This window comes from Crinia signifera, chromosome 2 (genome assembly GCF_055691185.1).
Source record: "Crinia signifera chromosome 2, ASM5569118v1, whole genome shotgun sequence".
Classification (NCBI taxonomy): domain Eukaryota; kingdom Metazoa; phylum Chordata; class Amphibia; order Anura; family Myobatrachidae; genus Crinia; species Crinia signifera.
In genome coordinates, this window is record NC_139218.1 from 265,879 (window position 1) to 282,021 (window position 16,143).

General features: G+C 50.9%; 1 protein-coding gene across 5 annotated transcripts in view; it reads right to left on the reverse strand.

Moving 5' to 3' along the window:
- The window catches only part of RECQL4 (RecQ like helicase 4), a 314,021-nt gene that overhangs the window by 180,399 nt on the left and 117,479 nt on the right, over positions 1-16,143 (reverse strand). For all 5 annotated transcript variants that reach the window (XM_083171422.1, XM_083171418.1, XM_083171421.1 and 2 more), the window contains exons 6-8: positions 7,972-9,059; positions 7,795-7,894; positions 4,810-4,939 (exon numbers count right to left, since the gene is read on the reverse strand). In XM_083171422.1, coding sequence (XP_083027548.1) covers positions 4,810-4,939; positions 7,795-7,894; positions 7,972-9,059 — 1,318 coding nt within the window. The remainder of the gene's footprint in view (positions 1-4,809; positions 4,940-7,794; positions 7,895-7,971; positions 9,060-16,143) is intronic.

The window sequence follows — 16,143 nt, forward strand, 5'->3', positions numbered from 1 at the left end:
TATAACATTTCACTCTCAATAATTATTATTGGGATAAGAGATATATGATTCCTAAAACCCAACACTTTGCACTTTTTATTTTTTATCTATAGCTAAAACTTATCCTCTGACTGCAGGCTCCTCCCCTTCTGCATCCCATCATGCTTCAGTTCAATCTTAAAAAGCACACTAGGATACACAACTCAGTACAATGCACAATCATCTTACCATAACATGACACACATGCATGGCATGACTTACTGAGCGTAGGGGAGGGATCGCTGTGTCACCGCTGTAGCTCCACAGTGCAAAATGTTAGGCAAGGTCCAAAACAGTATATCCTGTTGTACTTTGCTGTCTGCTTGCTGTTCTGTACTCAGCTTCAGCGGGGGTAGCGCTTCCAGGAGACTCCAAACTTGTGTGCAGCAACAGGTTCCGCCAGCTTCAGCTCACACCGCGGAGAGGAAATGGCGCCCGCACAAAATAGGAAAGGAACCACGTCCCTGCTTCAACTGGGTGGGAAGCCTGAATTGGCGCCCTTTTCCCCCTTCAGCCACTCCCATATCAAGTCTCCTCACCTCCTTGTGCCTCCCCTCGGCCAGGATCACTTGGAGTCGTCCGGCACCTCCAGACGCCTGTGACAGCCTTCACTTCCCCGGAGGGATTTCAGGCTGTAAGCCCTTCCAAAATGGCGACTGCCATCGCGGGAGGTCCTTCCCCCACAATCCCCTTCTGCAAGGAGCCGGATCCGGAGCGCTCCCAGGACCCAGGCAATGCTGGGGTTAAGCGCTGTGCAGCGGGTGCAGACAGAGTACTCACAGGACGCGCTTCTGTCAGCCTCTGCTGCGCTCTCAGTGTGTTTTGCTTCTATTAGAAGCAAAACACTGGTGTAAAAAAAACCTGCACTAACACTAATGTGAATAAAATAATAAAAACCTAATTATCTAGTGAAAAGCCAGAACAAAAAAACTGGCTGCAACAGCAGCCGATCAGCCAAGCACCCACTCCTGTGGGCACCTAACACGAACTGAAGCATGAGGAGATGCTGAAGGGGAGGAACCTGCAGCCAGAGGAAAAGTTTCAGCTATAGGTGCCTTGGCTCCAGCGGACCCTCCTACATCCCAAGGTGGAGCTGTGTCCCCGGACTGGATGAAAGAGAAATAAGGATCAAGTATTTGAGGTAACATGTTTAAAAAAGGGGACTAGATGGGCCAAGTGGTTCTTATCTGCCGTCAAATTCTATGTTTCTATGATATCAGCAGTACAGGATAGCTGGAAGCTGGGGATATCAGCAGTACAGGATAGCTGGAAGCTGGGGATATCAGCAGTACAGGATAGCTGGAAGCTGGGGATATCAGCAGTACAGGATAGCTGGAAGCTGGGGATATCAGCAGTACAGGATAGCTGGAAGCTGGGGATACAAGCAGTGCAGGATAGCTGGAAGCTGGGGATACAAGCAGTGCAGGATAGCTGGAAGCTGGGGATACAAGCAGTGCAGGATAGCTGGAAGCTGGGGATATCAGCAGTACAGGATAGCTGGAAGCTGGGGATATCAGCAGTACAGGATAGCTGGAAGCTGGGGATACAGGCAGTACAGGGATAGCTGGAAGCTGGGGATATCAGCAGTGCAGGATAGCTGGAAGCTGGGGATATCAGCAGTACAGGATAGCTGGAAGCTGGGGATATCAGCAGTACAGGGATAGCTGGAAGCTGGGGATACCGGCAGTGCAGGATAGCTGGAAGCTGGGGATATCAGCAGTGCAGGATAGCCGGAAGCTGGGGATATCAGCAGTGCAGGATAGCTGGAAGCTGGGGATATCAGCAGTACAGGATAGCTGGAAGCTGGGGAAATCAGCAGTACAGGATAGCTGGAAGCTGGGGATACTAGCAGTGCAGGATAGCTGGAAGCTGGGGATAGCAGCAGTGCAGGATAGCTGGAAGCTGGGGATACAGGCAGTGCAGGATAGCTGGAAGCTGGGGATATCAGCAGTACAGGATAGCTGGAAGCTGGGGATATCAGCAGTACAGGATAGCTGGAAGCTGGGGATACAAGCAGTGCAGGATAGCTGGAAGCTGGGGATATCAGCAGTACAGGGATAGCTGGAAGCTGGGGATATCAGCAGTGCAGGATAGCTGGAAGCTGGGGATACCAGCAGTGCAGGATAGCTGGAAGCTGGGGATACAAGCAATTGCAGGATAGCTGGAAGCTGGGGATATCAGTAGTACAGGATAGCTGGAAGCTGGGGATACCAGCAGTACAGGATAGCTGGAAGCTGGGGATACAAGCAGTGCAGGATAGCTGGAAGCTGTGGATACCAGCAGTGCAGGTTAGCTGGAAGCTGGGGATACCAGCAGTGCAGGATAGCTGGAAGCTGGGGATACAGGCAGTGCAGGTTAGCTGGAAGCTGGGGATACCAGCAGTGCAGGATAGCTGGAAGCTGGGGATACAGGCAGTGCAGGTTAGCTGGAAGCTGGGGATACAGGCAGTGCAGGATAGCTGGAAGCTGGGGATACAGGCAGTGCAGGTTAGCTGGAAGCTGGGGATACCAGCAGTGCAGGATAGCTGGAAGCTGGGGATACCAGCAGTGCAGGAGTACAGGATAGCTGAAAGCTGGGGATATCAGCAGTGCAGGATAGCTGGAAGCTGGGGATAGCAGCAGTGCAGGATAGCTGGAAGCTGGGGATAGCAGCAGTGCAGGATAGCTGGAAACTGGAGATAACAGCAGTGCAGGATAGCTGGAAGCTGGAGATAGCAGCAGTACAGGATAGCTGGAAGCTGGGGATACCAGCAGTGCAAGATAGCTGGAAGCTGGGGATACCAGCAGTGCAGGATAGCTGGAAGCTGGGGATACCAGCAGTGCAGGATAGCTGGAAGCTGAAGATAACAGCAGTGCAGGATAGTTGGAAGCTGGGGATAGCAGCAGTACTGGATAGCTGGAAGCTGGGGATAGCAGCAGTACAGGATAGCTGGAAGCTGGGGATGCCAGTCATACAGGATCAGCGGTGTAGCTAGGTGCCATGGTGCCCGGAGCAAAGGCATATTTCGCGCGCCCCCCCCCCCCCCCGGGAATGAATTGCGGGCGTGGCTAACATGTGCTGGCATGTTACATTTGAAATATATAAGACACTGTAGACGAATCTGCTGCGCTATATAAGACACTGCAACGGAATCTGCTGCGCTATATAAGACACTGCAACGGAATCTGCTGCGCTATATAAGACACTGTAACGGAATCTGCTGCGCTATATAAGAAACTGTAACGGAATCTGCTGCGCTATATAAGAAACTGTAACGGAATCTGCTGCGCCATATAAGACGCTGTAACGGAATCTGCTGCGCTATATAAGACACTGTAACGGAATCTGCTGCGCTATATAAGACACTGTAACGGAATCTGCTGCGCTATATAAGACGCTGTAACGGAATCTGCTGCGCTATATAAGACGCTGTAACGGAATCTGCTGTGCTATATAAGACCCTGTAATGGAATCTGCTGAGCTATATAAGACACTGTAACGGAATCTGCTGCGCCATATAAGACGCTGTAACGGAATCTGCTGCGCCATATAAGACGCTGTAACGGAATCTGCTGCGCTATATAAGACACTGTAACGGAATCTGCTGCGCTATATAAGACACTGTAACAGAATCTGCTGCGCTATATAAGACACTGTAACAGAATCTGCTGCGCTTTATAAGCTGCTGTAACGGAATCTGCTGCACTATATAAGACACTGTAACGGAATCTGCTGCGCTATATAAGACGCTGTAACGGAATCTGCTGCGCTATATAAGACGCTGTAACGGAATCTGCTGTGCTATATAAGACCCTGTAATGGAATCTGCTGCGCCATATAAGACGCTGTAACGGAATCTGCTGCGCCATATAAGACGCTGTAACGGAATCTGCTGCGCCATATAAGACGCTGTAACGGAATCTGCTGTGCTATATAAGACACTGTAACGGAATCTGCTGCGCTATATAAGACACTGTAACAGAATCTGCTGCGCTATATAAGACACTGTAACAGAATCTGCTGCGCTTTATAAGCTGCTGTAACGGAATCTGCTGCGCTATATAAGACGCTGTAACGGTATCTGCTGCGCTATATAAAACGCTGTAACGGAATCTGCTGCGCTATACAAGATGCTGACAGCTGTAAATAAATAAATATATTTACAGATAAAAATATATATAGCACAGCAGGGCACACCATCTAGCAGAGGTAGGTGACTGGTCACATATGACAACTGTTGAGGGAGAGAAGCAGTAGCTGGGGAAATATAAACAGGCAGCTTGCTCATGCTCCGGTGGCTCCGCCCTCCCTACGCCTCTGTACAGGATAGCTGGAAGCTGGGGATACAGGCAGTGCAGTTTAGCTGGAAGTGCTGTAGGTGGAAACTGCACTGTGTCTTTAAGACGCAGAGGATAGCAGGAGATCTTTTAAGGCTGCTAGACAACAAATCACTGACAACTGCCAGGTAGAAAAGATAGGTAGGAGCATTGATCATTGGTGCAATCAGATACTCATTACTGTATATTCTCATCCTGATTTATACATTGTAGGTACACACTTTAAATGTTTTATGTTCCATACTGTAAGGTTGTAAAGTAAAAATTTATATGAGACATTCACTGTCAATATAGATTGTTACACATAAGATGACGTCAAATACTATCACCAGCCAATATCTGAGCGCAGCACACGTGTCACTGATGTGTATGTCCAACTCTTTCTTCTGTGTGGGGATTGGACACATCTCAGCCCATACAGTATAGTGACCATTAATAGCCAGCCGCCCAGGACTGTGTGTGTCAGTAGCCATACCTTTCCCGGGACAGTGTGTCGCCCAGTGGCCAGTCACCCCGCAGCGGAAGCACACATCCTCACTGTGGTTAAAGTGCCTTCCCCCTCCTCCAAACTGCTCCCCCTTCTTCTGCCATTTTTGCTTCCACATCTGAGGCAAAAGAATAAAAAAATACCATTACACAGCCATTATCACGGCCCAGGTCCCCCATCCCGCGCAGGCCTACTGCCTTACCCGTTTCCCCCAATCTGCTGCCATTACAGTCATTACCATGGCCCAGGTCCCCCCCTCCCCCATCCCGCGCAGGCCTACTGCCTTACCCGTTTCTCCCAATCTGCTGCCATTACAGCCATTACCACAGCCCAGGCCCCCATCCTGCACATGCCTACTGCCTTACCTGTTTCCTCAATCTGCTGCCCAGGTCCCCCCCACCTCCCCCATCCCGCGCAGGCCTACTGCTTACCCGTTTCCCCAATCTGCTGCCATTACAGTCATTACCATGGCCCAGGTCCCCCCCTCCCCCATCCCGCGCAGGCCTACTGCCTTACCCGTTTCCCCCAATCTGCTGCCATTACAGTCATTACCATGGCCCAGGTCCCCCCCTCCCCCATCCCGCGCAGGCCTACTGCCTTACCCGTTTCCCCCAATCTGCTGCCATTACAGTCATTACCATGGCCCAGGTCCCCCCCTCCCCCATCCCGCGCAGGCCTACTGCCTTACCCGTTTCCCCCAATCTGCTGCCATTACAGCCATTACCACAGCCCAGGCCCCCATCCTGCACATGCCTACTGCCTTACCTGTTTCCTCAATCTGCTGCCCAGGTCCCCCCCACCTCCCCCATCCCGCGCAGGCCTACTGCTTACCCGTTTCCCCAATCTGCTGCCATTACAGTCATTACCATGGCCCAGGTCCCCCCCTCCCCCATCCCGCGCAGGCCTACTGCCTTACCCGTTTCCCCCAATCTGCTGCCATTACAGTCATTACCATGGCCCAGGTCCCCCCCTCCCCCATCCCGCGCAGGCCTACTGCCTTACCCGTTTCCCCCAATCTGCTGCCATTACAGACATTACCATGGCCCAGGTCCCCCCCTCCCCCATCCCGCGCAGGCCTACTGCCTTACCTGTTTCCCCCAATCTGCTGCCATTACAGCCATTACCACAGCCCAGGCCCCCATCCTGCACATGCCTACTGCCTTACCTGTTTCCTCAATCTGCTGCCCAGGTCCCCCCCACCTCCCCCATCCCGCGCAGGCCTACTGCCTTACCCGTTTCCCCAATCTGCTGCCATTACAGTCATTACCATGGCCCAGGTCCCCCCCTCCCCCATCCCGCGCAGGCCTACTGCCTTACCCGTTTCCCCAATCTGCTGCCATTACAGTCATTACCATGGCCCAGGTCCCCCCCTCCCCCATCCCGCGCAGGCCTACTGCCTTACCTGTTTCCCCAATTTGCTGCCATTACAGTCATTACTATGGCCCAGCGCCCCCCCCCCCCCCCGGGGCACTATGAGGGTAAGTCCTACTATACATTTATGCTGAGTGTTAGTCTGTGGGACTGTGTCTGGGGCGCAGGGCTCTTTGGGCTGCTGTTGCTGGGCTGCTCCATGGCATCATATCGTATACTTTCAATCACCCCTTTAGTTTGTATATGTAGCACCCTTCACATGTATTATTACTTCTTACCTACTGTAGGTAAGTCCTATCACATATAATTTCCCCTATCCCTCTTACTATCACTTCAATTTCACACTAATGTAATGCCATGGGGTGGTTCTGCTGGGCTGGTCTGGGGGGTCCTGTGCCCTGGTCCTGTCCCAGAGTAGTGTTAGGGACTTGTCCTATTGAGGTAACCTGGACGCGGTGGACAAGCCGATAATAATGGCCATCATTATGTTAATAACCTCAGAAATGCAATATAGCAATAATATTAAAAGGTCTAGCATTTATATTTATTGTGCAACTGCAAACTCCTCCTCCTGCTTGCTACACTACAGGTGTCAGCAGGTAGCACCTCATATGTCCAGCGTGTGCAATTTAGAGCCCCTCCCCCTATGTACCATCCCCGCACAGGCCTACTGCCTTACCCATTTCCCCAATCTGCTGCCCAGGTCCCCCCACCTCTCCCATCCCGCGCAGACCTATGGCCTTACCCATTTCCCCAATCGGCTGCCATTACCATGGCCCAGGTTCCCCCCTCCCCCATCCCGCAGAGGCCTACTGCCTTACCTGTGTCCCCAATCTGCTGCCATTACAGCCATTACCATGGCCTAGGTCCCCTCCCCCCTCCCACACAGGCCTACTGCCTTACCTGTGTCCCCAATCTGCTGCCATTACAGCCATTACCATGGCCTAGGTCCCCCCCCCACACACACACACACACACACACACACACACACACACAGGCCTACTGCCTTACCTGTTTCCCCAATCTGCTGCTATTACCATGGCCCAGGTCCCCCTCAGGCCTACTGCCTTACCTGTTTCCTTAAATCGGCTGCCCTTACAGCCATTACCATGGCCCAGGGTCCCCTTTCCCATGCAGGCCTACTGCCTTACCTGTTTCCTCAATCTGCTGCCATTACAGCCATTACCACGGCCCAGGTCCCCCTCCCCCATCCCGCGCAGGCCTACTGCCTTACCTGTTTCCCCAATTTGCTGCCATTACAGTCATTACCATGGCCCAGGGTCCCCTTTCCCACGCAGGCCTACTGCCTTACCTGTTTCCCCAATTTGCTGCCATTAGAGTCATTACCATGGCCCAGGGTCCCCTTTCCCATGCAGGCCTACTGCCTTACCTGTTTCCTCAATCTGCTGCCATTACAGCCATTACCACGGCCCAGGTCCCCCTCCCCCATCCCACGCAGGCCTACGGCCTTACCTATTTCTCCAATATGCTGCCATTACCATGGCCCAGGTCCCCCTCCCTGCACAGGCCTACTGCCTTACCTGTTTCCCCAATCTGCTGCTATTACCATGGCCCAGGTCCCCCTCAGGCCTACTGCCTTACCTGTTTCCTCAATCTGCTGCCATTTAGGGCAATGCCTTTCACATGAGATTTGTTTTTCAGATTGATCCGGACAAAGTTCTCCGTTGGTCTCTGGGGCATCCTGTAGAAATGAGATTATATCAGGAGTGAGTGGAGAAGATGGCTTAAGTTCATAGAGAAGAAGTCAATAGCTCGTACCTCTTGTGGGCGTGCGTTGTGGCTCTCTGTGATGCCGCCTCCTCCACTTCACCCAGAAGATTCTCTGTCATTTTGCTGCATTCCTGTGGATTATCTTCACTGGCTTTGGCCTTCTTTGAGGGCCGTTTCTTCTGTTTCCTTTCTGTAGTCAGCTTTGTCTTGTTCCTTTCTGTGCCATTTACAGACATGGTACCATCAGAATCGGAGTCTGTGATGGGCTCTCTGCACCTTTTTCTTTTGGAGGTAACACCATGCTGCTGCTTATTTCCTCTGCACTCCTGTGATGTTGTACAACGTTCTCCCAATGACGACTCCGTGCTAGGACAGGATAGTGATATTGCTTCCAGGTCAGGTAAACGCTTTGTGGACTTTCCTGATAGCTCCTCATTTTCCATGTTATGTTCCTCATCCATCCTTCTGTTCTTCTCAGGGTTTCTGTAACTGGTCTCCTGCTTTTTGCTCTGGCCATCGCTGGAGATAATTCCGCTTGTGTTGTCCTTGTGTCTTTCTTTTACCTTATTGGTAATAAAGTCTTCTTCTGCCATATCCTCACACAAGTCTCTTCTGTCGTCTGGTACAGACACATCTATTGTCTCATGCATGTCCATCATGCTATCAGGACTTAGAGGCTCATACTCTCTAGACGTTTCTGATGGTCTCTCTTCCCTATTTATATAGTAGGACGTGGGCACGACTCGAAGATCTGCTTGTTTCTTAGGTTCCACCATGGGTTTCCAATGTTCCTGTAAAGTTTCACGCCCTCCACTTCCCATAAAGTCACATCGCTCCTCTCTATGTCTGAGCTCACATCTTTTCAGCCAATCCTGGTTGAGTGACGCCATGCGCTGTCCAACTCTAGTCTGAAGCTGGTGAAGTTTATTCCCAAGTCTTTCTTGAGAGGATGATGTTAGACTTTGGTTCTGTGGGAGTACTCCAAGTGAGAGAGAGGAAAAGTCTCCATTAGAGACTGGCGGATCCTCTGGAAAATCAGGAGTAGCCATCAGGGAAGTTGAGCTGCACTTCACTGTTTTAGTTACAGCAACAGGAGTGCACGGTGTAAAGGACTTCTTCAATGAGAACGATCGCTCCTAGGGGTGGAGACATTATGAGAGAGGTAAGGGATAGCAGTGGCTTGCTCATAGCTTCTTACACAGTCCTCAGCAAAACCAGGAGCAGTATCTGTAGGAAGTCTCTATTAGCAAAGGGCTTTATGCACGAAGAACGCCGGCGCCACACTGACTGCAAGTACCGGAGTAAACTTTCACCTGCAACATGCCAGATCGTAGCGGCCTTGTAAAACGTGATTTATGTCTTACCTGTTAAATCTCTTTCTTCGAAGACGTCAGGGGCCACAGTGCTAACAGTGGGTAGTGAGCAGGAGAGTGACCATTCCAGCATCAGAAAGGTTATCTGCTACTCCCAGACAGCTAGGCTCCTCCCCTTCTCTACCCCACCTCCAGGCCCAGCTACTCACTTCTTCAACAAGCCAGGGCAGGAGACAAGAGAGAAGGAAGAGGAAAGACCATACATAAACACATTCTAACATATGTGAGGTCCCTCAACAGGGGAAACCATAACTGGAACATGTGCCAGTTCCTTTAACAGAGGAACTATTAACGGAGTTCACTCAACGGAGGAATTATTAAACTTCAATACAACTGAAGCAGGCATGGCAGGGAGGGATAGCTGACATCCTCGAAGAAAGAGATTTAAGAAGACGTAAATCTCATTTTATTCCTAAGATGTCAGGAGCCACAGGGCTAACAGTGGGACGCCCCAAAGCAGCCATCTAAGGGTGGGGATGTGCCGGTGCTGTGCCCAGTACACTCTGGCCAAACACGAGTCCTGGAAGGCAAATGTATCAAATGCACAGAAGCATTAGAAAATATTAGAGGATGACCATAGTTTCCAAGTTGCTCTGCTGTTGCACTGCCTCTAACAGCCCAAGACGTACCCACAGACCTCGTGGAATGAGCACCGGATCCCCACAGGAACCGGGAGGAAGATGCCCAAGTATACCTGCTTGATGACAGATCTCAGCCATCAGGCAATAGGCTACTTAGTAGCAAAATAGATGTGCAAAGCATGGACCACATCTAGGGAATATTGTTCAGGAGAGGCGTTTGGTCGCCAAAAGGCTGGGACCACAATCTCCTGGTTGACAAGAAACTTAGACCCCACCTTGGGGAGGTGTGAAGGAACGGTTCAAAAAACCGCCCCGACAACATGGAAGATCAGGAAAGGTGAATGACCGTAAAAAAGCTGACAGGTCAGACACCTTCTGGGCCAAAGCAATCACCAACAGGAAAACTGTTTTCCAGGTAATATCTTTATGTGGTTTGGGTAGAGTAACGTGGCGCCTCTACTAGAGATCTGCCTGATCTATACCTTGAGGGGTTTCCCAAAGTATACCCCCAAAGAAACAATAAGGCTAGATAGGATGGGTGGTATAGATATCTGGGATATCTGGTTTTCCAGGTAAGTCCACCGACCGCAATGGTTCAAATGGGTAAGAGCCCCAAGGACCAGTGAAAGATCCCACAGAGCAACCGGGAGAAAAAAGGGAGGTTAGATACGCAGGACACCCTGCAGGAAAGTGTGGACATCCTGCAATAATGACAACCTTCTGCCGAACAGGATCGAAAGATCCGAAACTTGTACTTTCAAAGAAGACAAGCACTTCCAAACCTTTCTGCAAGAACAACAGAATCCTAGCCAAACGCTAAATCCTGGGATTGAAACGGCGAGCGCGACACCAAGAAAAAGTAACCCAGGAAGGCTTGAGCAGAGTTGATATGAACCTTGCGCCTCTCAACAAGTAGGTCTCACCAGCCACCTTGTCAAAGCCAGACTCTGCAGGTTCGGATGTAGACACGGACCTTGGGGGTTAATTCTGGTTAATATCCAAGGCTGCAAATTCACAGCCATGCAAGTCGACTAAACCCTGCAGGGCAATTGCCCGTCCCCCGCCTGCTGTCCTGGGTGCCTGCACCCAGCGAACAGACTGTTCACCGTGGGTGCACGGACTATGCGTCTGCACATGCACAGAAATGCATCTGCGCAGACGCTCACCATCGATCCCACGTGCGCACGCACGTGGAATGCGAATTAATATGAATAAGGGCCCTTGAGTGAGCAGGTCTGGCCATAGAGGTAGACGGATCGGATTTGGTTCTCAGATCTGCACTGACAGGGCCTTCAGATCCGAGAACCAAATCCACTTGGGCCAATGTGGGGCCTCCAGGATCAACGCACCCCCTTATGCCTTCAACTTGCAAAGCACTTTGAGTAGGAGCAAGATGGGGGGGAAAGGTGTACATCAGAGCAAACAGCCATGGTGCTGACAGGGCGTCTACCATGCAGGCCCCCGGGTCGTAAGACCTAGACCTGTACAGGGTGAACTGGTGGTTGTGGCGTGAGGCCATCAAGTCCAACATCTGGCATACTTCCGGATGGAGGGCGCATTCACCGGCATCCAGAGTCTAACAGCTGAGAAAGTCTGCTTCCCAATTGAGGACCCCCGGGATAAAGATTGCCAACAGAGCTGGGATCTTCCCCTCAGCACTGAAAAATGCGGGAGGCTTCTGCCATGGCCACCCGATTCAGAGTACCCCCCTGGTGGTAGATACAAGTAATCATCGTCACAGTGGCCCCTATTCAGATCTGCTTGCAGTAAAAATTTGTTCTCAAAATGGGCAAATCCATGTGCACTGCAGGTGGGGCAGATGTAACATGTGCAGAGAGAGTTAGATTTGGGTGAGGTATTTTGTTTCTGTGCAGGGTAAATATTGGCTGCATTATTTTTACACTGCAATTTAGATTTCAGTTTCAACACACCCTGCCAAAATCTAACTCTCTCTGCACATGTTCCATCTTCCCCACCTGCAGTGCATATGGTTTTGCTAATTTTGAGAACAAATTTATCCTGCGATCAGATCTGAATAAGGGCCATTGTGCGACCTGCACACGGTGACCTCGGAGCCAAGGTTCCACCAGGTGGAGGGCCTGCAGGACTGCCCTCAGTTCGAGATCATTGATCGACAGCAGGGATTTCTGTGCATTCCACAATCCCTGTAAAGATCTTTGACACGTCACTGCTCCACAACCACACAGCCTGGCATCCGTGGTGAGGAGAGTCCGACGATGGACCCAAAACGGTTTCCCTACCGTGAGGTGCCAGTCCAGAATCCACCGGGACATGGAGATGCGTACTGCTACTCCGTATCTGCAACGAAGTAGGTAACCCTAACTGCCGGTGATAAGACAATTTGGTGGTACTGAAGATTGGTGTAAGACCCCCGACCACTTGTTGAGGATCACTCGTTGGAGGGGGCGTGAATGGAACTGAGTATACTCCGCCATGTCGAAGGCTGATACCATCGAGCCCAAGTCCCTCATGCAGGCATAGATTGACAATGACCATGACCTTTGTAAACACCGTGGGTGCAGTGGTTAAGCTGAAAGGCAGTGCTTGAAACTGGAAAGGATGGTCCTGCAGTGCAAAACGCAGAAACATTTGATGTTCCTGTTTGATGGGGATATGAAGATATGCGTCCTGGATGTCCAGGGACACCATGTAGTTCCCTGGTTGTAATGCCAGAACTATGGACCTCAAGTTTCCATCCTGAACTTTTGGTACTAATGGGGCAGAACGACCTGTTGGGCTTCCTACCAAGAAGAGGCTGCCATAAAAACCTGTTCATCGCTGAGACACAGGAACCAGAGCTATGACCCTGGACAAAAGTAACTTCTGGATGGCCTGCTCCAGAGCTCTGCACTTTTCCAAGTTCTTTGGAGCACTTGTGGAAAAGAACGAGCTTGGTGGATGACGTTGAAAGGTTATGGAGTGGCCTTGGGAGACCACATTCCGAACTCATGCATCTGTCGTGGATTCCAGCCAGACGTCTGAAAATCACACCAGGTGATGCCCTACCCTGGGATTCACCAGGTGGAGCGCCACCCCGTCATGCGGAGGGCTTGTCTTCTGGCTAAGAGTCAGGTCGCCTGGTGGCAAAGGGAAGTTTACCCTTGGCCTTGGAGGACTTTGCGGGCTGGGGCTGGGTTCTTGTGAAAGACTGTCTCCTACCCCTGAAAGTGAAAGGACTGGAAAGCAGCACAGGGACGTAGGGAAGGGGTGGATGGCAGGAAAGCTGCCTTGGAAGTAGCCACATAGCCATTTTGTACATCTCTGACCCGAATAAGAGGGAACCCTCAAAGAGTCAGAGTCCGTCTTCCATATGCGGAGCCACAGAACAGACGTGCCGCTACAGCTGAAGTGGCATCAAGTGCAGCCTCCCGCAAATTTGCACTACCCCCCTCTGCAACAGTATCTGCAAGGGTGGTAGTCCATTCCACCATGGCCTTAGCCACCCAAGCAGAACCAGGGTAGGCAGAGACACCTTCCCGGAAGTTGTATAAATGAGCTTAAGGAAGTTCTACAACTTCCAGTTAGCGGAGTCCTTAAGGGTCGCGGTTGAAATAGGGAGAGTAGAGGATGTCTGATACAGGTAACGCACTCCCCAATGGGAACGTGCGCAACACGACGATTGGGGAGTGCGTTACCTGTATCAGACATCCCGGTGGCCAGTCACGGCTGCGGTCTGCCAAGTGCCTGGGGCCACGCACCGGGCGTGGTGTGCAGCTGCCGGGCCCGGGTGATGGCACAGTAGCGCTGCTGCCCAGTCACTGACTACAAGTCAGTGTAAAAAGAAAAATAAATAAAAAGTAAGGCTGCTTGATGATGCCTCTCTGTGGTGCATGCAGGCTCCTGCCAGCACCAAAAAAAACAGAGTAGCTTGGCCTGGAGGCGGGGTAGAGGAGGGGAGGAGCCTGGCTGTCTGGGAGCAGCAGATAAGTTTAACCTTTCTAGTGCTGGAATTGTCGCTCTCCCGCTCACTACCCACTGTGATGCTGGGTACACACCAGGATGAATAGGGCCCGATCCCCTCAATCTAGATCCAATTCCGACCAATTGGATGTAGATTGTGTGGTGATTGGGCCCTTTTCTGTCCTGGTGTGGACCGATACCGATCCGATGCGCGGTCCCGCGGGTCGGTCGGTCGTTATTGAGATCCTACCTGCTGCAGGTAGGATCTCAATGACGATCATACAGCCGGGTGCGGGTCGCCATCGGATCGGACCCGCTCACGGTGCACATCGTGAGCGGGTCGTGCCCCCCCCGCGCGTCACCGTGAGCGGGTCGGGCGAGCCACTGACGACCCGCTCACGATGTGCATCGTGAGCGATTCGTCCTGGTGTGTACCCTACATTAGCCCTGTGGCCCCTGACGTCTCCTGAAAAATAAATAAAGCCCAATTGGAGCCTTTCTGCATACAGTATTAGATATTGTAATATTTCTTATCTGAATGACCTTAAGTGATGATAGCTCCATTGGGGCTCCAAACCATGAAACCACCCGTGGATTAGATAGAACAGACTCCCATGGGGAATTCAATTCTATCGTATGTGATCCCAGACAATAAATCTTGGTACTTGTTTCCTAGCACGGCCACAACGATCTTGATCTGGGGCATCGCAGGTAAAAAAATCGCGTCGGTCGCATCGCATGCGGGCTAAAAAATCGCATGCGATGCGACCGACGCGATGCCTGCGATTTCCCATAGGGAACAATGTAAAATGCCTCAATTTTACAAAATCAACTTTGGGAACAATGTTAAATGGGCCAGAGAACCCCCAAAACCCCCCTGACAAGTGAAATGGCCCCCCAAAAATAGTTAACGCCACCCCACGATCAACGTCAACCCGAAGCATGGCGAGCGCAGCGAGCCCGCGAGGGGCGGCGGTACGCGTCCTCCGACCTATTCATACCCCCACTATCCACGTCGGCGTGGAGTTGAGAATAGAATAGTGAGCCCGAAGCGTGGCGAGCGCAGCGAGGGGACGCGGATACCTTCACCGGTAAACGCGTCCCTTCGCGGGCTTCACAGGTATCCGCATCCCCTCGTGGGGCTCGCTGCGCTCGCCACACTAATCTATTCTCAACTCCACGCCGACGTGGATAGTGGGGGTATGAAAAGGTCGGAGGACGCGTTCCGACGCCCCTCGCGGGCTCGCTGCGCTCGCCATGCTTCGGGTTGACGTTGATGGTGGGGTGGCGTTAACTATTTTTGGGGGGCCATTTCACTGTTCAGGGGGGTTTTTGAGGTTCTCTGGCCCATTTGACATTGTTCCCTATGTTGATTTGGTTAAATTGAGGCATTTTACATTGTTCCCTATGGGAAATCGCGGGCATCGCGTCGGTACCATCTTATGCTTTTTTTGGCCGCATACGATGCGACCGACGCGATTTTGACTTTTTCAATGCATTTCAATGGGAAATCGCGGGCATCGCGTCAGTCGCATCGTGGACCATTAAAAATTACCCGCGATTGTGGCCGTGCTAGGAAACAAGTACCTAAATCTTTAGTGCAGCACCTGTGATCTCAGGCTCCAATCCGATGCGCATATGACCGCGCACTGGATCGGAATCAGAGATAAAACACATAAGATTTCCCACTTTTCACCTGATTTTTTAAGTAAAAGGGGCCCAAAGTGTATGGCCACCTTAAGTAACGGGCTACATATATGTGATATGTAATGTTATACAGGCTGGTACTGTATAACCACTGGTAGGTACCCATTACTTCTCGGGTCATTACTGGGTGCGACCCCTGAAACGACACTTTGGATGCCCAAAAGCATATATGAAAAAAGGAGAAAAAAGGGGTTGTAAGATGGGATGCACACCTTTAATTAAAATCGATAGAATTGAGGAATAATATTTTCGTTTATTTTACATAAAAATGTCCTTCAAGTTTTTATTTTATTAGCTGAAACTTTTAGGGACATGACTTTTAGATACGATGAAAATTGAGAGGTTAAAATGACATACAGTTATACCACAAATGACACACAAAAGTGCTGAAAGATTGAAAGTGAAGAGAAAATAGTATAAAAAATGTGCAGAGCTAGGGTTGCTGCTGCGGCGATTATATTTCTTTATTCGTGTGTGGGATCAGCTAAAGTATATCTATTTCTGGCTGTATTGCCTGTATAGATATAGAGAAAGACAAGAAAGCTAGAAGCTCAAGTTTCTTTCTTCCCAACTGTGATCATAATAAAGAATGGCAACAGTAGCAGTGGTTTTCATTGAACTCAGTGTTAGTCACATAT